Here is a 26,516-nt window from a genome sequence, read left to right as displayed (position 1 = left end):
GCCGGGATGCGCGCGGGGGACTAGGCGGCGTCGCGAGCTCTCATCTCCAGGTAAGTCTGCAGGTCTGCTGCACGTGCAGGCAACGAGCTGCGCGTGCGTGCGCGTGTTTTTCAGCTGTCACGACGCGTGATGTGGAGCATGAGGGGGGGGGGGGGGTCGCATCTGTTCCAGCGGTTCCTCAACTTACAGCCGAGCCGAGCCGAGCCAAGCCGTGCCAGCTGCGTCGGCGCTCGCGAGCCCCGGCGGTCCGTCCGCGCGAGTTGCCGGATGGCCGTGCCACTTTCTGGACTGAAGGGGGGGGGGGTCCAGGTCTTCATCCTCCTACAGCCGCTGTTTGCTGACGCGTTTCTGAAGGTTAAAGATTGCTGCTGGAGCTAGCCGGCTATCGCTAACCCACCCCCCCCCCCCCCAGCACTGACCCCCCCCGCTCGCGCTGCCGGGGGAAAGAGGCCAAACTCCTTCAGAAATTACGCAGTTTCCACATTTCTTCTGCCTCAGCAGGAGGAAGAGGAGGAGGAGTGACATGATGAAGAGCAGGCTGGATTCCGGACAAACAAACAAACAAACAAACAAACAAACAACACTTATTTATATCCAGCTTGTTTAAATGCTCCACATGTCTGTAGCTCACGTGCTCATGTGGTCAAACAGCTGATGGGGATGCCATCATACACACACATTATACACACACTGTACACACATCATAAACACATTATTTACACATTAAATACAAATAATATTTACATGTAACACATATAATATACTTCTATATATTTCTATGTGCTCCTCGCGCCAGATGTGAGCAGATGCGCGCGCCCTGCTGCCTCTCCAGAACGTAAACATGAAGATGTTGTGATGGAATTTCACGATTTCCTCCCACATCGGTGAACTGCGCAGCTCGGGAGGAGGAGGGGTGTGTGTGGGGGGGGGGGGCAGCGACATGGCAGGGAACCCAGGCGGGCTGGCGTCACGCGCGAGCACGTCAATCATCCCCGGCGACGTGACGTCACGCTCCGGTTAAGCTCGGTTCTGCTCGGATGGAGACGCGTCACTTTGTCACACCTTGCATGGCGCCCCCCCCCCCCCCCCCATCAGGAAGCCTCCCGCTCTTCTCCCAGAACCACTGGGACCACATGAGTGTCTCCATCCCTGCTGCTGCTGTCTCTGAGGGACCTCTAGAGGTGGGTCAGCAACATGTTCTGGGCATGCTCAGCCTGATTCCTGCCTCCTGACTGACTCCAGATCTGCACAGTTCGGACCGAGCTGATGGCGGTGTGTGTGTGTGTGTGTGTGTGTGTGTGTGTGTGTGTGTGTGTAAAAAGGCCTCGTGCCAGGAAGCTCCCACCAGAAGCTGTTAGTGGATGTCAACAAAGTGATATTTTAAGACAGAGAGAGAAAGATTTGCAGACATGAGCTCCAACTGGCTTAAAAAGCAGATTAACCTCAAAGCCGCTGCGTGCATCAGCACTTTTTTTTTTACAGAAATGGGTAAAAATTGTGTCCACGTGCGCTACGAGGCTGGTTTTCCCACATGCCTGAGGCCAGGGGAATGTGAGAACCCAAGGTCGTGGCAGACCCCCCCCTGCCCGGGGGAAGGAGGGGGGGGGGAGCCTGGTGGGCCGGGGAGCAGCTCATTAATTCCTCCAGCAGCGAGAAGGAAGAGTCGGTCAGCAGAAGCAGAGTCATGTTGGATCAGCTCTCAGGAGGCTCCTTACTGGTTGTTGTGGGATCCAGTTTACCTTGCTGGTTTATTCTCTGACTGTGTCACCGTGCAGCTGCAGGTGCATCAAGTGTGATGTCATGCGGTGATGTCATAGCGAAGGTGACGTAGGAGGGAGGTGGTGACATCTGCAGGGACGGAGAGCGACACGGATGGAGGCTTTGTGTGTACACATCGTTAAATCCTGCAGCTCCATATGCTTTGCAGATGGTTTAAGCTACATTGTGATTTCTGTGTGTGTGTGTGTGTGTGTGTGTGTGTGTGTGTGTGTGTGTGTGATGCTAATGCAGCGATGGAGCCCTGCAGATAACCTGACTGCTTCTTCTCATGACGGCTTTTAGATCCTGCTGGAACAGGCTGCTTAGACACGTGTCAGCTAAACTCCAGCCGCTCCAACTCGCTTGATTTGTTGCAGTGACTTTGATGAGGCGGAGCAGGGATGTGTGTGTGTGTGTTGCTGCTGGATGGTTGCAGCTTGCCCTGCCGGTGCAGAGCAGGAGGCATGCAGAGTGATCAGCAGCAAGCCGAAGCGCCGCTGCCATCTCCAGCAAGCCCAGACCCCGACAGACTCTCATCACCAGGAAGCAGCTGAAAAACAACTCGGAGCCGGGAAGCTCAGCCTAGCATGTAGCTGAGCAGATTATCACGCTTATTAAAATCTATATTTTCATCAAGAGACGGTGATTACCCGTCCGCTTAGCACCGTTATGTTCCCACCTTTTTATAAGCAGCTAATTACTGTCAGCATGTTTGTTTTGCTGTTCATGTTCATGTTAGCAGGATGGGGGGGTTGGAGTGGGACACACTAATGCACCCCAGTCTAGCTGGTGAGGGACCAGTTTAACTGGGACCCTTTACTGGGCGAATGGGGCATAAAAAGTTCCTCTGCATGCCATGAAATCATGGAAACGCTCCGCCTGATCAGGCTGCAGCTCTTTGACCGACTGTTGCAACTCGTTCTGTTCTCCAGCAGGAGCAGAACTTTTCTACGGTTTGTGTGTGTGCCGTGGACCCCCCCCCCCCCCCCCCCCCCCCACCCCGTCTCGTCCCGCTCTCCTATTCTGGAGTACCGTCCTACCACAACCTGGATGAAGACGGAGGTTTACAGGATGGACATGACCTGCTCGCTGCCCCCACCAACCCCCCCATGTGGACCCAAACTGCTGCTGGAAGTGTGTGACCTTTACACACACACTCTTTAATTCTGACCCGTGAAAAATGTTTAAACATTCTGTTGTTTAGAAGATTCAACAATCTTCGTTTAATCAGGAGGAGCTGGTGTAAAACTTTAGTACCAAACTGGTTCAAACTGGTTTCATGTGTACGAAACGCTGCGTGGATGCAGCTGAACATAACCCACCCAGGCTCAGCAGTTTGGCAGCAGCTGACGGCCAACCCCCCCTCTCCTCCGCCCCATCCCGCCTTGCCGTCGGCGCCGGGTTCTGATCAGGTCAGCAATGAGGCAGGAATGTCGTCGGATCCCAGCAGAGCAAAGGCGGTCATGAAACGTACAACAAGGTTGTTTTTATGTCTCTTCTTTGCTGAAAGCTAACGAGCTAACGAGCCCACCAGGTCCTCCGCAGGCGTGTAGGGGTTGCCATGGTGATCAGGTAGAAACGCCCTCGCTTCAGCAGCTCCTGCTGTAAATCCAGTAACCGGGGGGACTTTCAACATGTTGCCCAGTTACAATCCTACTGGAAGTGGAAAAACATGCTGGTGAAATGTGGCTTCTGATGGTTTGTTCCTCTGCCAAACAACCAGCGTCTCTCTGGGTTCCCAGGGACGCGCCGGAGCTCAGGGAAGAGCCTTAGTGGAAACACTTGCGACACCATGGGCTCTCCTCCGTCCACACAATGACCCACTTCCTGAGGAAGAGACGGTGCCGTCGCTGGACGCTGTGATGTCAGATAAACAGTCTGCAGAGCTGTTCGCTGGCGTGTCACCCCCCCCGCAGGAAGCAGGAGGCTGCGAGCGATGCTGGACTGATGTGGATTTCTTTTGGAAAAGGCTCCTCGTCTCCTTGGTGTTTGGGACTTCCAGGACCTTTTGTACAGGAACCCATTAAATCCATTTGTTTTCACCATAATTTGCAGGTTAAGTGACTCTGAACACAAGCTGCACCTTCGTGGAGCTACAACAGGTCTGTTTCCTTCAACAGCAACATCCATCGCCTCCAACCGGAAGGCTGCATCACACGCATCCCTTCAGGTGTTTTCCATGATGAAGGTGTGTGTGCATGAAGCGCAGCGTGACTCGTTAGCAGGGAAAATCCGTAAACTAGCCGCAGGATTCGGATCGCTTGTATTGGTCAGAAATGACGGTATGTCTCCGTTTTCCAACACTAATGTTGGGAGAGTAGTATAAAACGTAAATAAAAACAGAAAGCCGGTATGTTATTCCCAGGAGAAGCTAAACTCAGACACTTTAACGTGTCACGTCTGTAAACAGCTGCAACTGGAGCAACAAAAGGCTGGAAAAGCAACAGCTGGAGGAGAATTTAACAATACACTTAAAACTAATCCCACCGTTTATAGAGTGTAATATCATCAGAAGATTAAGAGAACTAAAAGGAATCTCTGTATGCTGGGACCAGGCTGGGCAGATTCTCTCAGATGGACAGAGATTCACCAGTCTGAGACAAACTGGGTCTAAAAGTTGTGGAACAATTCCAGAAAATGTTCCTCTGACTTGGAAGATCCACCATCTACAGTGTGTACTATCATTAAAAGATTAAGAGAATCAGAAGGAATCTCTGTATTCTGGGACCAGGCTGGATGCCGGTGATCTTCTGCATTAACAGCAGACATGATTCTCTACTGGAAACCAGTGCATGGACTCAGGAAGCTTCCAGAAACCAGTGTGAACCCAGTTCAGGCTGAAATCCACACCTGCAGGTTAAAGCTCCATCATATGTGAAGAGGATCCAGAAACACGCCGTCTTCTCTGGACCAAAGCTCATTTAAAATGTTCTGAGGCAAAGTGGGAACGTCTTGGAATTGCAGTGTACATTTAACTTGCCGTTACGCGTCTCGTCCTGGCTGTTGAAACGCTCCGAAGCCTTCTCACCAGCATCCGGAGTCCAACTGGAAAGATCTGACTGGTATTCAGTCCTTCGTCTACGGACCGTATTAGAAGCTCAGCTCAAAGGGAATACTGCGTTCAGGGGGAAAAACATTCCAGCTCACATGAAAGTATGAGGACACAGCAACACCTGGAGAGTTCCGACAGCAACGCAAACACACTGAGCTTCTTCTCTTCATGTTAATGAAGGAGAAAATGAATTTTCAGAGGAAATGCCTCTGGGAAGAGGAACCATAAGAGCGCTACGTTTTAGCTTTCAGAGCCCTGATGATAAACACACTGCTACGTGCAGGACAAGCTTCAACAGCTTTGTTTCTGCAGAGATGCTCGTTTTTATTTCCTTTTAACTGAAAAAGCTACTCCTGGTGAAAAGGCTAAATGGGTTCGATGTGTCCTCCCCGAGGCCTGATTTAGGCCTCTATCTTGCAGCGTCTGCATCCATGCTGACCCTCCGCCTCCCCTTTCTCTCTCCCGTCTCAACCTGGTCATGAATAAAGAGCTGACACCAAACTGTCAACCTGCAGCAAGCTTTCATCCCCCCGCAGCATGTTGCTGGCGTTACCACCGTCCTGCCTCCACTATTATCCAGTTTCTCCTCTGCCAAGAAGAAAAACGAAGTGTTCTGGTATCACACAGCCGTTAAAGTGGCGGAGCAGCGAGTGTGTGGTCTGTGTTTACAGACACAGCTCCTGAATACGCCAGGATGCCGCATAAACGTTGGCGTTTACTGAAAGAACACAGAAAACTTTAGCTTTCATGTTCTTCACACAGTGAGAACTGGAGTGGATGTTTACTCAGAGATGGTTTGTGGTTCATGCACCGGTGGGGAAGGATGCCATACTTACACATTAGCTGCCTCGCTGGATAATTAGTGAGTCATCTCACACGCTGACCGGGAGAAAAAACATATTTAGATCTCATTAGAAGTAAAATATTGCATGTGAAATTTAATAATTATATATTAATGCATGAGTCTGTAATCAGGAGGATGGAGGATGATGTCAGAGGACGTGTGATGATGTCATGGCCAAACACCTTCTGCTCTGCTGTTCAGCTTGTCCTGCTTAAATAAGCAAGATGATGCTCTAAACCTCTCAGGACTGATGCTTTTCTCTGGAACTTTTTGCAGTTTTAAACGCACTGAAGCGTCCGCCTGTCAGCAGAGACGTGGAACAAGCTGGATGGAAGAGTTCAGGTAGTTGTCCGGATCTGGAACAGAACTGACTTTATAACCATGGCAACGTGAAAGATGCATGGAAGTTTGAGGACGACAACGTCTGAATATCCCCGTTTATGTACATGAGGAAGCAGAAATGGTCCTTATCGCTAGGCAGTTGCTAGGTGATGTTGCTAGGTAATGTTGCTAGGTACGTTGCTAGGTACGTTGCTAGGTGACATTGCTAGGTACGTTGCTAGGTACATTGCTAGGTGACATTGCTAGGTACGTTGCTAGGTACGTTGCTAGGTATGTTGCTAGGTACGTTGCTAGGTGACGTTGCTAGGTACGTTGCTAGGTGACGTTGCTAGGTACGTTGCTAGGTGACATTGCTAGGTATGTTGCTAGGTGTGTTTATGGTGTCCCTGCTGCATTAAAATCTGAAAGGACGCAGTAACGTTTCTATTGACGCGTCACCTCACTTTTCCCAGGAAAAACAACGCATTGTGTTTAAAATCGCAGTGACAAGCCAAAGAAACGGTTGTCAGCAGACCCGACAACGTATCAGCCTTCGTATAACGTATCACAACATGTTTGTTTGTTTAGCCACTAACAAAACAACTAGCCAGGCAAACAACCAAGAGACAAACTCACTCCATGAGCTTTTTCATGTCGATGTTGTAACGTTTACCGGACGGCCTGAAATAAAATAATTCAAACACACTCTGCTGGAGGTGATGAAAAATACTCTGCATGCTCTGACGGTGTGTCCTGCCTCCACTAGCATGAACATAACCGCGTTGTTCCACCATCAAATGAGTTTAAAGATGCATTATCTAACTTTACGACATTAAAACTCTGCGTTCGATGACATGGTGACATTTATCATGTGCATTCCTAGAGCTGCTGCTGCTGAGAAACCAACAACTGTTACGTCCGGGACGCGACGTGACATTTCGCTTTATGGTATAATAAAGAACTGGATGTTCTGAACATGCAACGTTGCTGATTCAGTAAAGAAACAAGAAGATTAGAGGAGAGAAAGAGACGAAACAAGAGTCATGGTGAGATGGTCTTCTGCTGGAGGGAGCTGACAGGTCAGGTAGGATGCAGGATGGAGGCTGGATTAGCCGTCAATAGGGGGCGCTGACGGGAAAAGTTCTGTCTTCTTCTGTCTTTAACACTTCTGCTGAATTTCCCAGGAACCCCCTCAAATCACCACCTGTGGCCCCGGCGACTCACCACACTGAAACCCTCTCAACATGAGCGGCATCATGTTACAGAAGCTTTGGTCCTTTCCATCCGATCATTCCTGCATTCCCGCCTCCCCAGCTTCCAGATAACCGGATCCTTTTCATGAAAAAGTCGTCTCAAAGCAACGAAACGTTTCCTATGTCGCATCATAACGTAGATATTTACGAGGTCATCTTGATTTGCGCGACACATCCTCTCAACCGCTTCGGAATCGGGGCGCATTCTTAGTTTATTCAGCAGCATTCATTATGCACAAAGCACATTGTTAGTGTTTCTGTTTCGTTTGCCATGTGGCTACAGACACAGGAGAAGTGCCTTTTCCTTTTCCCAGATACAGAAAGCCGGCAGTGTCTTCACACAAGTCGGCATTGTGGAGAAACACAATGCCGTTGTGTTGTCGCGGATCAAGCTGACCATTGTTGCAGACTGATGCTGGAATCGTAGTTTTTATGTGATATAAAATGGATAATTATGTTGCATAACAGCATTAGCAGCATTTCAACAGAGCTTGTCATGGGAAGGAAGGAGAGGGGGTGGAGTGGGGGGTGAATGAGAGCAATTCACCTTAAAGAGAAGGAAATCCTCACTTTTAGTGATGATGGCAGTAGTCCTTTGTTATAAGTGAAGAAAACAAGGGTAAATACCTCAGATTAGTGATTTAGGAAGATTAAAGAGCATATGGATGTTAAGGCGCATTAATATGTAAATATTATTATGTGTTGACATATTATCATCGACCTAAGGCCTAATTAAGCCTGGTTGGAGGCGCAGGCTGCATCTGCATCAGTGTGATTACGATCATAAAGGATGATATGCTTTCCAAGGCTGCAGGCAGGCCTGCTGGTGCTTCTTCATTTAAAGTTCAAAAGAAAAAGCTTCTCATGTTTTATGAGTGAGATGGCGTGAATAATCTATGACTACTAATAGGCACTAATATTATCATTTTAGATAACATTTAAAGTATTTCCACAACATGAGCTGATTTGTTGGAACTACGGGCTAACGCCAGAGTGTAATACTGTCTGACTCTCCTGACTGGAAGCGAAGCAGGCAAACGACAAGCTTGTTTGTTTCGCACTGACTTTGTTCGTAAGAAGCTCCTTGTAAACTCAGAACCAGCCGCTTCTGGAGGATGACTCCAACTCAGCTACTCGGTATTAACTGGAGAAGCACCAAGAGTCAATCCTCCAAAGCTAACAGGTTTAAGGTTTTAAATGAAAAAGATAATCGTATTAGCGAACCAGACACACAAAGAGAGCGGCATTTCATGGTCTTGGATCCTGTTAATCACCGAGTAGGCTTTCAGAGCGTTCAGGTACCAGGGGTCGTGACGCTACCCTCTGGGACGCATCTCCTCTTCCTGATTCTTTTCCATCTGCTTGGGACTGAAGCTAAACAAATGTTCATTAGTTTCCAGCTGAATATTTTCTGTCACCTGCTTTTTAACGAGGAAAAAAGGCCTGTAGGCCCTGCTGTTTAACTAAAACAACAAAAAAAGGTCATTATTAAGCAGGTTATATGGATCATACAAATAATTTATTGTTGAAAGCACGTTGCCTCAAATTTTGTGACTTTTTGTGACTTGGTTCAGTTTAAAATAGCTCAATTTATGTTCAAAGTTCAAAGTAAAAAGATGACATATAATATACAAAAGGTGTTTAAAGACAGAGTTGCTGTGTACAATCTGAGAGATAAAGTTATGTTACAGAAACCATACGCACGCACCGCCCTAAGCAGCAGATGTGTTCCCATTTATGGAGTAACTTTATGGAATGGAATAAGTATTAAATGATGATACATTTAAAATGATGTAAAAACATTATTCAGTTTAAAAAAATGTACAAGAATTTTTTCTGGGATAAATATAAAAAAGAAGAAACTTCATGATTTATTTTGCTGCTTTATATTTTGCCATCTGGCTGATGACTTTCAGGATGTAATCTGTGTATATAGCCATATAACTGTGCAAATTCAAGACTGTAAATAAGGAGTAGGATTTAAATAAGTCTTGGGCTTCCTTCTGCTCCTTCTCAAACAAGGTATAATGTTGCACAAATGTACATCCTTGTTTTGTGTTGTATATGTGTTTGAGAAAACAAACAAACAGAGGTTGGGCTTTAAAACATCAGCAGGACATTCGATCCTGGCAGTGTGTCTGCTCTTCTATGATAGTTCATCCCGAGCACTGCCAGACTTTTTAACAGCCTCTTTCCTGCTGACAGGGCAACAAATATCAGTTCATCAGCGGTATGACGTTATGAGAAGATGCACCTTGGCTGTACTCGAGTCAGTTTAGATTCATTCCTTGGTGCAGAGATAAGAAAAAAAGAGTGTGAAATAGAGAAAGTGAGGGTATGAAGCTTGTAAACTACTGATTGCTGGAACATTCGTCTGCAGAGTGCATCCAGACTGCTCCGGCAAACCTGCAGCTCCCTGTAGTAGCGTTTTACGGCCACATGGGGGCAGTGCTCAGTGCCCCGGAGGCGGAGGTTTAGTCACAGCTCTGACGAAACGTGAGCGTCGCTGCCAAAACTCAGTCACATGATCCAGGCTGCAAAAACAAATATACAAGGTGCATGCATGGATTTCACATGATGCACCACATGTACCCCACAAGGAAACTGTCATTAGACAGATCTGTTAGGACCACATCTGCACCACAAATAGGTGCCATAATCCAGGTCCAGTCCAGCAACTGGAGCACATGTGGCCCACAGCCAGGCTGGCAACTGACATCTGGCCCACTTCTGGCCCCCGCAAGGCTTGCCAGCTCTGTAACTGAGCCCTAAGGACCAAAAGTAGCTCAGATTCAACATGTCTGCTATCTGGGAAGAGAAAAGGAGTCTGGTGAAAACTGTATGACTCAACGTTATCTCCTCATTTCTAAACAAGATCAAACCAGTCGATGAGGGAAGATTAAACATTGTAAAGCACAAACTGCATGTCCAGTAGACATTAAAAACCTCTTCGTCAGTTGCTGTCTGAGCAGCAAATAACCAAATACACCCTATTTGTAGTTTTTGTATACATCGGTGACGCATGCTCGTAGCTAGCAAAGGTCTGCAGAAGTGTTTCTTTGCATGTATTTTTCTACTTAACACAAATTAGTTTACATTTCGGCGAACTGAACATGAAAGCAGATTTGAAGAAGATGAAGAGAATAGAATTATTAGAGATCACCAAAGGTTATTCTAACCTTCCCATTAAGCCTCTTAAACATCTCAGCTTTGTCGGCCAAACCAGCCTACCCTGCTGGTCTGTGGTCTTTTAAAATGTAGTGCAAACCCGGCAATAGACTTGCTCCTTTCTCCTACTTAGGCCACTGTCTCACATCTTTTCGCTCATGTTCACAGACGGGCGACAGTTGACGTCTTTGGAGACATCAGACGTCCAACTGTAGACGACATGAGCTGCATAACCGATGGTAGGACGTAGGCTTCCAGTTTACGTTGCAGCTGCATGAATGTAGGCTGCAAAAACAGACAAGCATCATGTTGATGAGTTGGCTTACTGTATGTTTATGTGACGGCTACTGATCACGTGTTTTCAGATGCATTTTTACATTTTTGTTTGGTTTTTAGGTGTATTCGTTACTGTTGCCACCCACACCTGGCAGGTGTTCGGCATTTCCTGGGTGAAGTAGCGATCATAGTGTTTAGATTTTCTACCAAAGTTGGCCGAGGAACTTGAGCACCGCCTGCTTCCATGTTGTAGCATTTGGAAAATGTTTTTCTTGAACCAGCTGGTGGAGAAGTGACAGTCAAGTATCATATTCTTATGCTAATGATCATCTACCTTGATGCTAAATTTGAGATTAGATGATTAACCAACAATTAACTTTTACACGCAGAACATTTTCCAATCACTGTATTCAGTTTTGCTTATCTTTTTAGCAGAGGTGGCAATTCCTGGTCCAGAAAGTAAAAGCCTCCGGCAGCTGTTCTGACCAGTCACCAAACGAGCCGAATTTAATGAGCAGAGTTTATTTGCCAGGTAAACGAGCCTGTTAGTGAAAACATCTGCTCTAAATATTCAGGTAGATCCAAAAACATGGCAGGACTTCTACTTTCTGGACCAGGAATTGCCACCTCTGCTTATTAGCATAAAATCCCTAGCCTGGCACACCAGACTGGAGACTCTGTATATTCAATACAGAGCGACTCAGTCTGGAGTCCCTCCCCTTCACGGAGAATTGTGTCGGTCTGAAACAAACCAGCCACTCTGATTGGTTGATCTGAGCAGACTCTTGCCTTGCGTCACCACGTATTCTTCAAAACATTCAAGATGGTGCACAAACGTAGTGGGAGTTTTTTTCTCTTTGCCGTAGTTTATGACTTCCGATTAGGTTAAAAAAAAAAAACAACACCGAGTTGCCAATAACGCCATGTAGCATAAACATGTCATTTATGTCTTCTGTACTGCATGCCATGTTTTTTTTCCTCTGTTGCGTTGGCTTTACTGAACACTTCCGGAGATTGAAGGCTGCCGCTTCACTGACGTCACGTCCGCCATTTTCTGATTGGTTTACTCCGTCCCCAGACTCTACGCTGGTACAGCGAGAGAGTCGGGCTTGCCAGGCCATCAAATCCCACCAAGCTGAGATATTTTAGTGGTTCAGAGAATCAGCTTGGTAAAGTAGTGCCCCCTTGTGATGGCAATGACACATCACTCCCAGGCTGCCATTAAAACAAGATGTCGCCTGCACTTATTAATTTCATACAAAGAAATGAATATTTGGGCTTCACTAGTTTGACTCTCGGCCGGGGGAGGCTCTAACGGTAATTTTTCTGTGTGGAGTTTACATGTTCTACCCGTGTATGTGTGGGTTCTCTCCAGGTACTCCGGCTTCCTCCCACCGTCCAAAGACGTGCATGTTAGGTTAATTGGTTACTCTAAATCAGGGGTGTCAAACTCCAGTGCTTGAGGGCCGGTATCCAGCAGGTTTTTCTTGTCTCCATGCTCTGACACACCTGACCGAAATCCATAAATATGTTGACAAGAAGCTGATGGATCTACTCGATTTGAATCAGCTGTGTTGGTAGAAAGAAACAATAAAAACCTGCTGGATACCGGCCCTTTAGGAGTGGAGTTTGACACCACTGCTCTAAATTGCCCATAGGAGCGAGTGTGAGCGCGAGTGGTTATTTGTGTCTTCGTGTTGGCCGTGCGATGGACTGGCGACCTGTCCATGGTGTACCCAGCCTCTCGCCTGAAGACTGCTTGGATAGGCTCCAGCTCCCCCGTGACCCTTAATCTGCTCAGCGGTATGGACAATGAATAAATGAATGAAGGTATGAGTTAATACAACTACCACAGGATTTCAGTTTTTAAAGCAGGAAGAACTGATAAATGAAACACATTAATAATTAATAAGCAGTCTCTGTAATTACATTCACTATCAGAATCTTTTATTGCTGATATGTTAAGTAGATGTGCCTTTTTGGGATGTTTTTTCCCAGTATAATAGACCCGAACTGGCATCATCCTCCGAGCTGAAGGAGATCTGCCTGACGCAGAGACGAGCAGAAGCACGGTCACCCGGCTGACTTTGACATATAACACTAGCATTTGAAGGCCGAAAGCAGCTACCTCACAGCCTTCGCATGAAGGTCTGCAGGGGCTCCTCTGCCAGCACTGACATTTCGAGTCTTTGGTGCAGAACCATCAGACCTTTAGAACGCCTCCTTTTGCGAACAATGCTGCTGTTGTGGATTATGTTTGTGGGTGTTTGTTTACGTCCTGGTCCTTATCAGAACTGGAATATGGACATATTTGATGCCAGTGAAGTCCAAGTAAAAGAGAAAAAGGGATATTTTCCAGGGCTGGAGTGTAGAGGAGGGCGTCCTCCCCCCTCTTTTAGACTCAAAAATGTTGAAAAACTGGACATAATGCTTTTATTGTTATTGTCTTGTTTTTCTGTTCTGCTCATGCCACCCCCCCTCTCTGGTTTTTTCCCCAGTGATGGCCTTGGCTACACAGCTGTGCCAGTGATCCTGCTGCTGCACGTCGGCAAGAAGCAGAGACGCCTCGACAATCCACGACCTTCCTCTCTCAACAACGACATCAAGAGAGGAAGAAAAGCCACATCAGAATAAACAAATGCCACCATGTACAGTGTGGAGGACCTCCTCATCTCTCATGGTTACAAGCTGCCCAAGCACACCATCTCCTCCACCCCTACCCCAGACCTGACATCCTCAGCCCGCCAGCCCCCCTCATCCTCCCCTCCGTCATACAGCAAACACCACGAACTTCTGGAGAACCGGCCCGGCCTGAGGACAGTGAATGGCTACGAAAGAAGATCTGTGGTGCCGTTTGGGAGCAGCGGTGGAACGAGGGAGCCCCGTGAGTACGGCAGCAGCTGTTCCAACAACAACAACGAAACCAGAGACAGAAATCAGCCAAAACGGGAGGGCGAGTGCCGAGGCCTGGCTGACGCCCACTTCGTCGGAGAGTCCGATGGCGGGTAAGATTCTCCAGACCCGAACACCGTACATGGACCACTGCTCATGGTTATTTTCATTTTCAGCCTTTTACTCTCTATAATTTAAGTATAGTCAGAAAAAAGAATAAATAAAACAGAAATGAGTACTTAGAAATCCTGTTTCAGTTTACTGGTGAGAAGCGGACCAGAATGATCGACTGGTTGTTGTGTGATGGGTCATCCCTCCTCTAAACATAAGGCTGGAAAACACTCAGAAACCTCACAAATAAGGACAATGAAGTTGTGTTCAGTATATTTGGTCCTCACCTGTAACAAGGTACCTACATGACCAAAATGTTCTCTCGCCGAGGTTGATGATAGTCAAGTTTTTTTTTAATATGGCATTAGAAATAAAAATGTGTTAAATCCACACATTGTCTTTTCACAGTGGTATCTGGTTCTATGCTATTAGAATATAATACCAAATACCTTCAGATGAACAAACAATATCAAATCAAATCTACTTTCTTCATCCCTGAGGGGATATGGGTTCCAAACTGAAATAAAATCAAATGCTGATTTCCTTTCCTTCCTTTCCTTTTTTAATATTTAGAGATTTTTTGGGGGGAAAAAACTACAAAGAAATATGAAATCTTTAAAAATATTAAAACATATCAGAAATACTTATAATTTATTTATGATTAATTATCGATTAATATGTCCAAATGAGTGTAGTGCAAAACGTGTCCACCAGGGGGCAGAAGACGACAATCCGATTGGAAGCAGGGTTTTGAGCGAAGTTTAAAATGGTGTGACTGGTATGATATATGTGGCATTAAAGGGTTAAACTGGTGACACAGTTCTTCGCTGTGAAGAAGCTTCATGGTTCATGGAATGAAATAATTCATCAAGGAGTTTTATTTGGGGATTTGACATCATATCCTTAATGAAAGTGCTGGCGTTGGTCCCTCCAACCATCTCTCTTCCTCTTGCTTCTCCCTCGGTGTTTAACTTCCTCTCATTTCTTTTCTCCCCCCTTCGCTCTTCTTCTCAATCAAGTCTCAAGCGGGGGAAGGATATTTTAATATTTCCGCGTGTCTTCGTCTGCCACATGGGACCATAAGTGTTATATCATTACAGCTTTAGTTGGAGTGTGCTCCGGTTTTTCAGAGTTCCTCTCTTCTCACATAAAACCGATATGCCTGACTGGCTTCACACACATTATAGCTACTTACATAATGCATAACCTCATCAATAATACAGGAGTCATATAGGGAATATTTAAATATGTATATGAAGGGAGCTAAATTTAGCCAGTCTGGAGTTATGTAATTGTGACCCTTGTGTGATATTTCCAGTTATTTGAGGAGGCTGTTTTTCCCAGTTTGCACCAGTTCCAGGGGTTAGTGTGCTGAAAGTGAGACAGTCTTCCAGCTGAGGCTTGTCAGGATTTTCCTAAATGTGCTGTTTGGACGGTATTCTGTCTGTGTCTCTGAACGGTTACCATGGCCAACAGCCAGCATCTCAAACAGGCAAATGACCTTCAGAAGTAGCTCTGCTTGTTTTCTCGTCCCTTCTACTCTTTACTCATCCTCTGCTGCTTGCTCACTCTTCAGATGAGTAATCAGCATGTTTAAGTGTCTGCTCTGCTGCTATCAAAGCTTTGTGTTGAGGACATGTTCAGTCATTCCAGTCTGTTGTTTGTTTGTCTGTCTTTTATTCCCCTTGTCCAAATTAATTTAGCCTGTTAGCTTTGCTTCAGATAAGGACTGTGCTTATCTTGGCTCTCCCATTAGACGAGGCTTCTTGGACTCAATTAGACTAATGATGGTAGCTCGTCTTACATGGAATGCTCTCAAATCTCTGCCACGATTGTGGCTAGCCGCCCTCCTCTCCCTCTGAAAACATTCCAGGCCAGTGACGATCCTGGAAATGATAAGGACGTTCGGTAGCCGAAGCCTCCGGCTGGAGAACACGTGTGCTTGCATCTTGTCGTCTGCTCTGAGACGATGAGGCTGCTCGGAGGGATTCCCTGTGTCTCCTCGTATGCTGGTGTTGGAGCGCAGCTCATTTTTGATCAGATTAGAGGCTAAAGATCATTGCAACATGAAGGCTGTCAGTGGAGCGGCTCTGATCTGCTTTGGAGGACATTGGAGGACTAACAGCCACAGTCTGTCATTGTGTAAGGTTTTCATTATCCCCCCACAGAAACATGCTGTTACCTAACGTCCCACGCTGCTTGTAGCTATCTGTCTCCATCTAGTGGGACACTTTTTCTTTTTTATTCAGTCCACGGGGCTTTCACACACACAGTGTGATCATAGCTGTTTGCTGCTGCTGAATAAAAAAATAAAAAGAGAATTATCTGAAGAGCTGAATTTACAGGCTTCAGTTTCAGCTTCAAATGGACCAAAAGGGGCGGAGTTACTGAGCTTCCAGGTTTGGAGGGTTTTCAGGACCAATCGGATTTATCTAATCAGATTAGATTTTCAGTCATTTCTCATTCTTAAAGCTTCATGTTCTAATTTCAAAGCGGAAATATGAAAGAGGAACTTGCCAGTAATAAATTCAGCCCTCAGTGTTTGGCGTTGCAGCCTTTATCAGTGAAGACCTCTAAATGTTTTCTAGGCTTCTTCCACTCCTGAAATCTTGAACGTTTGCAAAATTCCTCTTGTCAACGACAAATTTCCTGATCAGCCAGAGATCCGGACTCATTGCTGGCCAGTAATTAAGACTCCATCTTCTCCTTTTTCAGCCGTCCTGCAGGCTTTTGGATCTTTATCTTGCTGGAGGACCCACAGTCTTCCTCTCAAATCTAGTTTTCTTCAAATCTAGTTGGTAGCATGTTGCATCCTGAATCCCTCTGCAGTCCTGTGGCTTTATGGTTCCTGCGATGCCTTCAAGGCCTCCAGCAGCAGTTGCAGCAAAGCATTGTGGGTCGTCCAGCTGTAGGGACGTCTTCATTTCAGGTGTGCTTTGCCAAAACGTTCTGTTTTTGATTGTGGGTTGTTCTAGTACTTATGTCGGTTTTTAGCATCAGTCTTCCTCAGCCTTCATCCATTAAGCTCTGCTTGGTTCAGTGTCAAGCGTATCGTACGAGTTGAAACCATAAACCTGGATCGTTCCAGGCCAGCAGGTATTTGGATGCTTTACAAGGAGATTTTTCCACAGTTTCCACTTTCCAAGATGTCTCTCATCATGTTTCCTCTTCCTGTCATGTTCTCCACGGTTTCATGCCTCCAAACTTCTTCATAACACTGAAACAGGGATACCGAGGTTTTCGGAGATGCTTTTACACCCTCTTTTGGCCTTTTGTTTGCTAATGACAGCTCTTCTGAGGTCCTCAGACAGCTTCTTGTCTGGAACATCAGGAAATAACGAAGCATTTTAAATCACTGCAGTCATCTTTCACTGGCTGATTCGCATTAATTTCACTTCAGTTCAGATTATATTTATAACGCACTTTTCATACAAGAGCAGCACAAAGTGCTTCATGCAATCATAACGTGCATGTTAGAAAGAATAAAAACAGTTTAAACTGAATGGTTTCTGTTTATACATTTTCTTACAGGTTTTGTGACGCCGCCAAAGGTCCTCAGTCACAGTCCAAGGATGTTTCCTACTGGAGGAGGAGAGGACAGGACTTCACTGTGCTGCTGGACTACGCTGACTTGAGAGAACCCCACGGAGGGGGACCGGCTTGCTTGTCACCTGCCATGAGGCAAGAGGGGCCTCAACAGGCAAGAAGCCAAGAGGTTCTTGTGGAAGACCCTCATATGGCAGCTCAGGAGAGGCAGCGCTGGGCAGCCCAGGCTCAAGCGCAGGCCCAGGCCCAGGCTCAGGCTCAGGTCCAGGCCCAGGTCCAGGCTCAGGCTCAGGCTCAGGTCCAGGCCCAGGTCCAGGCCCAGGCCCAGGTCCAGGCCCGCTGTAGAGAGAGGGAGGCGGCTCTCCATCAGTGGAGGATGGTAAACGAGAGAAAATGTCAGAGCCTGGGGACAGATGAGTGGCATCCAGCTGTAAGCTTTGCCCCTCAGCTGTCTCAAAGGGAGGTTGAGCACTGGACACAAGAGCAGCAGCGGCTTCATGCCAGAACACCAGATGGCGTGGTTGTCCATCCTAGGACTAAAATCAAATCCCAGTCCCTGCCCCGGATGCTACAGCCTGAGAGCCTGCAATATGTGAACATTGCTTTGTCCAGTCAGGAACTGCACAGGCGAATGAACGGCCACCCACTGTCACACCCCCGCCTTCACAGGGCACCCCGCTGGCCGGAGAACGGAAGGCCGGCCAGTGCCAACCAGCTCTCTATGACACCAAAGCCCCGCTTTACCCGACCTCCCAGGCCTCCGTCTTATGAAATGCACCAGCAGATCAGGGGAAGCTGTGAGGTGTTGTCTGGCAGAGAGTCAGTCATCCCCCAGGCCCGGGACAGAACGCCCCTCCCCATGTCAAGATCAACTGACCCCCAGTTGGACTGCTTTGCACAGGACTCTGGACCCCCAGTATACATCCCTCCCCCATCATATAGAAGAGCTCCTATAATGGCAGCGGGGCACCGGGGTTACGGAAAAATTGCCGTTGATTACAGGTATGTTGGTTCATATTCCTATAATTTATCTGAGTTTCTCTTTGGTTTTCACATAATCTGTAAGAACCAAACTTTGATTTTAGAAGTTTTGGCCCCCAATTCCACAAAACTTAGGATGCTGTGTAAAATAGACATAATAACAAGATTTAAATTCTCATCAAGTCATATTTTATTCTGAGTAGAACATAAACGACATATAAGATGATGAAACTGAGACATTTTATCATTTATTGGAAAACATGAGCTGATTGAGAATCTGATGCAGCAACATGTGTGTAAAAAGTAGCTCCAGGACGACGTTTAACATTGTTAGCATCTCTCTTTTTTTTTTTTTTTATATCTGTCTGTAAACATGTGTAAAGTGAGGAGACCAGCTGTTCTGCTCTGGTCTGATGCAGGATTCTAGCTGCTCTACAGTCCTGCTTCCATGATGCTCCAGATGTTTAGTACTGGTGAAAGGTCTGGACTGCTGGCAGACCAGTTCTCCTGTTGCAGCTTTTTACAGATGTGTTACTGCAACAGATTCGCAATGTTTGACCCTCTGATATGTTGTGTTTGTGCTACTAGGAATAAAATATGGGTTGATAAGATTAGTTCATCATTGTATTCTAGATTGGATTGAAATTACCAGTCAAAAGTCTGCACACACTTATTCTTTGGGTTATACATTTTACACAGCATCTAGACTTTTTAGGAATTGGGTTTGTAAATAAAACATATCTCTAATGATTGTCATTGGTTACTTGATAAGACCTTTGATCACCATCAGGATATCTGACGTAACTTTATGGTCTTTCTCCCAGTAAAGCTGAGCTATGGATAAGTGTATCATGTTTATTCACTCCCAGTCTGGCTAAACGTGAACAGGAGTAGAGTCATTGGTCCAGCATGAGTTGATTTATTATTTAAGCCATAATGAGTCCATGTTGTCTATGTGTGACCTTCTTTTACCTCTAAGGTACAGAGGGGACTTATATCAACAGATGCAAGTGACTCCAGATGGATCTCACTGGTTCATCAGATATCCAACTAGTTCCTGGCCTGATCCCCATAGAGAGAGAAGCGTGTCCAGCCAGAAGCAGCTTTACCCTGTGTATTCTACCCAAGAGCCCCCAGGAGGAGGAGGAGTACAGTGCATCCCCTTTGATGATCCCCGTATCCGTCATATTTCCTCAGCTCTGGGTGGCAACTCGCTAACAGACGCTGACAAGATTCGCCACATCCGTAACGAGCTTCCCAGTGTCACCATGTCGGAGCCTGCACCCGACAATAGTGCCTTTTTGCCCCCGCCACTGGGGCCTTTCATCACTGCCAAACTGGCAGGTGAACCTAACCAGGCATCTTCTGACTATGACAATGACAATAAGAGGTGGCAAAACAATTTGCACAAAGAGACTGTCAATAACTTGCCACCAACTGACCAAAATTGCAACAACAGACATCCCAAAATTCAACTTTCTCCTCTGTCGCCCTCCTCAGCCTTTCAGGCTCCATTGACAAGAGCCTCTTCTCATCAGGGCTCCAGCTCAGGGCAGGTCTTTGCCGAAACCATCACCCAAGTCAAGAAAATTGCACCAGATTCAAGACCAGAGAGCGTTAGGAACACCAAGAGAAGAGTTAGTGAAACCATCTTCTGCCTCGTGTCTGTTCCTGTTTGTACACCTACCAACTTTAGCAAAACCTTGTCGTCAGATCCAAACAACAACGAGGCCATAACAAACCTGAGCGTTACCAACACGTTTGCTGTCGGCCTCAGAGAGAGCCCAAACATTCGTAGCAAATCTGTAAACGAGATGCCAATCAAATCCTGCTACTCTCATTTCCACAACAGCAGCACATCTTCGATGAGCAATTACAAAAGAGCTCCTTTAAGGAAGGAGATCATAGATGCCTGGGCACTCCAAGCAAAGGAAGACAAAGAGTTATGCTATGCTGGGTCCTGGCCTGGAAACCAGTACCGTAATCAGGAAACTCAGACTGGCTCACCTCTGACCGTGGTAAAAAGTCCAGAACACCGTCACCCAACAGAGCAGGAGTCTGTTCAGTCTGCCTCAAATACAACCACAGACAGTGTTGTTGGGACTGACAGCAGCCCCCCGTATGGCTACCCTATGGCAGGTCAGAAAAACCTTCATCCATCCAGCAACAGTGCTTTTTCCCGTCTCAGCCTTAGCCCAACACAAACGCTGTCTCTTCAGGACCTCCAACAGGACCCTCCCTCTCCTTCTAAGGTGCAGAATCAGGTAGAACAACAGTCATCCTCTCCTAAGAAGAGGGTTTCCCCTGAGAGTCCAGAACAAGTGGCTTTCGGTCAGTTTCTTTTGAAGCCAGTGAACCGACGACCCTGTGATGCCATTGGTGAATTGGAGACTATCAATAAAGAGATGGAAGACACAATCAGTAAGAGACCCAACGTGGGTCGGTGTATTGATGATCTTGATGGGATAAATAAGAGACTAACATGGTTTAAATCAGGAGCACACTTGTCTGGTCCAGAACCAGGCCGGGAGGCGATAAGTCTTCCACCAATGCACATGGAAAAGGCCAGCAATATCAAAAAGAGATCCAAGTCCTTTGCCTCTGCTGCTGATATAGAATTAATGAACACAAGGAGTGTTTTCCCCAGAACACATGCCAACAACGCAACACCAAAAAATAAGATTTCCGTACTCCCTAACTCAAGTCCCAACTGCCTCCTTTCTTCTGCCCCCCTACACAATGAATCAATCCAGCTTTACAGACAGGACATCCCTGTTCCTCAAGAGTCTTTACTGAGGGATGTGGGGTTAACTGTGTACACAGAAACTCCTGGTGGTCCTGGAGAGCCGATGCAACGCTCCCTATCAGTCCCAAATACACTTGATCACTCTGGACAGCTCTCCTGTGTGACCAGGACGGTATTTGCTGAAAAGAGCTCCGAGCACAAGTCATTTAAAGAGCTTGAACATGGAGGGAAGAGGGAGCGAAAAGCGTCAGATCCAGTTTCACCATTCAGACATGAGGTGATTGCAAGACTAGGAGAGAATAAAAGGGACCCTTCAGAAACACTTCAGAAAAACAGTCCACAACATATCAAAAAGCAGACAAGTCAGATAGCTTTTGACTTGGAGGATGATGGAAGATATGCCCTTTCTGAACCTCTGACCTATAAGAATGACTCAACAATGGCAGATAAGCACTTAGAGAGCTTGCTCATTAAGGAGAAAGCTAATGCTTTACCTGCAGAGGATCTCAGTAACTTATATGAGGTCAAATATGGGAAAGGAATCCCTGAAAATGAGTCCATAGAGGAGAGGGCAGCGAGGATCCTGGGTATAGCAGTTCCAGTGGAGGCCTTAGTAGATGCTGACCAACAGCCAGGTGACAGCGAGGATGATGCGAATGCCATTTTAGCTGCAAAAGCACCAAGTCCAAATGCAGAGACAGAGCAGGTGATAGAAGAGTCTGAGGAAGTCAAAGAGGAGTCCCTGATAGTCCAGGGAGCAGATGCAAGAGAGGTCAAAGAGGGGCAATCAGGTATGGATCAAGAAAAGCAGGAAAGAGATGAACTAAAGCACATCAACACCCCCAGCGATGGTGGAGTCAACCAGCGCACAGAGACTCAGTTAGTGCTAGATCTTCCTGAGTTCCCACCGAGTAAGCTTCTTCTGTCCCTGCCCCCCACCCCCAATGAAAAGCTAGCACTGAGCATATGCAGTGAGGAGAAGAAACAGAGAGATGGAGCCGGAATTACTGAATCCCTACAAGACAAGCTGAGCTGTCCCACAAGTCCGTGTAGTTCATCTCTCAGGAAGTCCAGCCTGACAGAGCTGGACTCTGTGTCCCCAGTAAAATTCAGAAGTCCAGAGTGCAGAGAAGCCAATTCCAAAGAAGCAGAGGAGGTCAGACAGGAATGTGAAGTTCAGGAAGAGTCAAAGGAGGAAGTTGTTAATCAACAAGTAGAAAAAGAGGAGGAAAGAGTAGAGGAAAAGGGTCAAGAGGAGGTAATCCGAGACAAACATATCGAGTTGGGAGATCTTGGTGGACCAAAGAAAGAAACTGACGGGGTATGTGAGGAGGAGCAAAGACAGAAAGCAAATATAGAAGAGATGACCGACACTGAACAGAGAAAAGAGGTAAATGCTGAATTAAAACAGGAGACAGGAAAGACAGAGGAAGACAAAGAAAGTCCTTTGGAAACGGTGAAATACGAGGACACAACAGCAGCGGTGAGCAGAGTTGGGGCCACCCGGCATGCAGAAGGAGGAAAGATACCTAAAGCAAAGCAGCGCACCAGGCTCCAGAAACCTCCTCTGCTTCCCAAACCTCGTAGCGTTCCCAAGAGAGAAATAACGCTGCCCAGAAGCTTCAGCACTGGGACCTGTGGCCCCACAAACCTGGAGGATGAGGAAATGCTCTCTGCCTCAGGTGGGTACAAAATAATATACCAGATTCATGCATTGTCTTTAGATTGTGTTCCTTAACAAGTTAAAGGAGTTATGCTCTTCAGTACGATGCCTGGTATGGTTAGATGGCCAGTTAAGGCCAAACTATGGTGAGGTGGTCAGAGCTGTAGCGAGAAGGTTCCTGGTGGGGAACATCAGATGGGATCTTTCTGTGAATAATTTTGATATTGTGCTCGGATACTCCATCCTAGAAAGCAAACACACTATTCTACATCACTAATTATTATTAGAAATTTGTCTTTTCTGTTAGTACCAGAGGTGTATAATCCAGGTACCATAAAAGTCCTGTCCGTCAGGCTTAATGTTTAAATGTGCTATAGAAATAAAACTTACTTACTCACCAGCTGAATTTAACTAGCTCAGATGCACTGCAAGTTACATAAGCCTGTTAGTGAAAACACCTGTTCTAAATGCAAAGGTAGATCCAAAAACATGACAGGACTTCTACTTTATGGCACCTGGATTATACACCTCTGGTTAGTTCATGACTTTGGTCTGTAGAACAGCTTTTTGTTTTGTCCAGATGAGTACATACAAATGTAAATGTTCCATACGTCTCTGTTGTAGCTCTGTCCATTAATCTGTGGTCAGAGACGGATTTTCAGCAGTTGCTAACTGCTCAGGTGTTCAACTCACCTACAGCATAATCAGTTTCTTTAGTCTCTTTTTGCATTGATGGATTTTTTGTGATGCAACCTGACCGATGGAAACGTGTCTTCAGCTACCATCTGCCATTTGTTCTTCTTGTCTAAAATCAAATTATTCATCTGGTAGCAAAGCTAGCTATTTGCGGGACTTCACGTTGTTGTGGCAGATTTATGATATGCTATCTTTACTCAGCAGGTGTTGGATTAGACTGGATTTTTGTTTTGTTTTTGTTTCTTCTCACACAACTTTTTCTAGTTATTGTCTTTGGCTCTACACGTTTATTCTCTTTGCTCCGTTAGCATCTCCAATATTTTTTTCTTGTTTGGCAAATTACTGCCACCTTGTGATGGTAATAGCACTTCACAATCAGGGGCTGCTGAAACGGCACTTGGATGACTGGGATACCAGTTGCATCAGCTATTGATTTCTTACAATTAAATTACTATAATAATTTAGGGCAGACAGTGGTCCACACCGCAGCCATAGGGCTGCAGTGCAGGACCCCTCAGGCACCCAGACAAGGGCGATCCCTGAAGAAGAGCTCCCAGTGTGGAGGATCCCCATGAGGAAAACACTAAAAATAAAGAGAAAACAAAACTTAAATAAAGCTAAAAATGAAATAAATGCACTAGTATGAAAATATAGAGGAGTAAATAGAATCAATGTACCATAGAAAAAGAAAATTATTTTAAGCAATGAATGCAAAAGATAAAGGAAAATAGACAAATGATCTAGAGGCTTTTGCCGATGAGGCCTCGTCGTGTGTTTCAGTCCTGACTTCAGGAACAACCAGAGGACCTCATGGTCTTAAAGGGATCATGGTTTAAAAGCAGGTCAGATAAATGAGAAACACTGACACTGAAGACATTTAGAAACAACTGGAAGAACCGCAGTGTAACCGGAGTAACTGGAGTATTCCCGTCCTCTGGTCATGCAGGTTAAAAATGCCCCGTTTGGAAAAAACCAGACCAGAGAGCAGGCTGGGAAAATACTAGAAACAAAAGCATCCAGCTTAACATGTTGTGTGACTTTTCTCTTTGAGATGAAGTAATTCTTTTCTTTCCTGTCTTTTGCCATCAGACTCTTACGACCCCAGTCGAGTGGAGAGGGTGTAACCTTTGATCGCTGCCTTTCACCACTGTGGAGACCCGTCTTCTCAACAGCTTTTTCTGGCAACAAAGACTTTCATTTGATGTGGTTCAGTCAGCGTGGCATCTTCGCTGACTGTCCCGGTGCTGCACGAACGTTTTACCACCAGTAACAAGTTGCTGCTGCTGGGTGCTGGTCTTCCCCAACCTCGTCACTTCCATCCTCTCTACACCTCCTCACCGGCTCTTTTCTTCCTTCGTTTCAACTCGTCTTTTGCATTTGGAAAAAGATGCAAAAGCTTTTTCCTCCTTTGCACTTGGGCTCCTCGCTGAGCTTCTGTGCAGAAACATGAATGTTTAAGTGCTTCTGTTCAACTAACGAAAAGAAATGTAACTGAAGTCAACACAAGGCGGCATCAGTCCCGCCTTGCCGTCAGTATTAACACACACCAAATGTAACAGAAAGTTTTCAGAGTTTATTATAACCATAAAAAAGATTAATCTAATACATTAAATTGACATGTATATTTTCTTATGTAGAAAAAGGTTTTTGACTGTGTAAACTTGAGTGTATGACCAGTAGTGAAACCCCTACTCTTTATTCTTATACTTGTGTTATAGAGAATGTACTTAGAGAGTCTGGAAAGAGAAACACTGTGGTTCGTGAATAGTTTCACTTAAGAGCAATATATTAGTGATATGATATCAGTAGCACGTTGTTGTTTTTTGTTTTCTGAGGAGCTGCTCTCATCCTGTGGAGGAGACGCTGAAAGGATTAACAATCCCTCCTGCGGGATGTCTGCTGCCAGACCTCGGACGAACCGCGGAAAACGGATGGATGATGGACAGACATTCGTCTGCTCTACAGTGTTAGATTTGCACTGCTGATGTGTGGCTCTGTGTTGTTTGGGATTACCTGATAACTGTCCACACTCAGCGATAACGCTCAGAGGGATCATCAGCATACATTTTGTGGTATTAACAGAAGTCTGTACGTAACTCTGGAGGTTTTCCTTCGTTGGCATTTCGTCTCTGTGTGATTTCTGAAGTGCATTTTGTAGGAAACGCTAGATGTAGCTATGCTGATCGCAGTGTGCCTTGTACACACTGTCTCAGTGGAGAACTTCATCCGTCTGTAGTCCATCCAAGTGTTGTTGGTTTAAGATTTAAACCTGATTCAAACTGAACGTCACCAACTACGTTTTTCTTTCATGAAGACAAAATCACACGGCGTTGTCAAGGCAATAAATAATAATAATAATAATATTAATAAGCTGAAGATGCTGTATAGAAAATTGCTGTTGGAAAACTAATCCCAGTATCTGAACATGCTGAATTATGTAATGCTGACATAACCTGCAGGTATTAACTGGTAATTGGTTTCCAGGCAGTTTACTAATAGGGTAGCAATATGAGAAATTGATATACCAAACGGAACTTTATGCTATGCATCAGACATCAACTTTCTGGGTTAAATGGCTAAAATTCAAAGCTTAAACGGCGACATTCAGCTTGCTTGTTTGACCTCATCGCTCTCGGCTCCAGCTGTGTGTGTGTGTGTGTGTGTGTGTGTGGTGAACTGGTCGTAGACTTGCATTGGAAGCAGCTCTGACTCATCAGCTTGTCACCTGCAGCGTAAGGTTGTCGTTGTCCAGTTTCCAGCCCAGACCATGCCTCTGTGCTCCAGGTAAAGTGTTATCTGGTTCGTCTCGTACGTCTTTTTGTACTGCGACTTCTTTGTAACATGATCTAGACTATTGGTGCGCATCTTGCTTTGATATTCTCTATTTTCATACAGAAGTATGTACAGCATTTTTTTGTGAGCACAGCGACTTTTGTTTCCTTTCCCACCTTTTTGTGCATGCAATGCATAAAATAAATCACAGGTGTATTTGCATATAATTGCATTTGGTACAATATAGTCTATCGAATTAAACAACTGTTATATTTCATACAATGTATATTTTATTTTATGAAGTTAAGTTCCATATTTAAAACAGAACAAGATATTTTTGATTATTGTGAAAAGGAGATGAAGGCACAGCATTTGTCTGTATTTCATATGATCATTGAGAATGATCAGAAACAGAGACAAAGTGTGTGCTATTATAT

General features: G+C 45.7%; 1 protein-coding gene across 1 annotated transcript; it reads left to right on the top strand.

Annotated features, from left to right (window-relative positions):
* Positions 1-26,516, top strand: jcada (junctional cadherin 5 associated a). Its single transcript, XM_079259867.1, has 5 exons — positions 1-50; positions 13,171-13,677; positions 17,207-18,223; positions 19,182-22,630; positions 24,397-26,516. The coding sequence occupies exons 2-5, from the start codon at positions 13,319-13,321 to the stop codon at positions 24,429-24,431; spliced, it is 4,860 nt and encodes a 1,619-aa protein (XP_079115993.1). The 5' UTR covers positions 1-50; positions 13,171-13,318; the 3' UTR covers positions 24,432-26,516.

Source organism: Telmatherina bonti (genome assembly GCF_933228915.1).
Source record: "Telmatherina bonti genome assembly, chromosome: 20".
Lineage (NCBI taxonomy): Eukaryota > Metazoa > Chordata > Actinopteri > Atheriniformes > Telmatherinidae > Telmatherina > Telmatherina bonti.
Note: the sequence above shows the minus strand (reverse complement) of the source record. Positions and strands in the feature narration are given on the sequence as shown.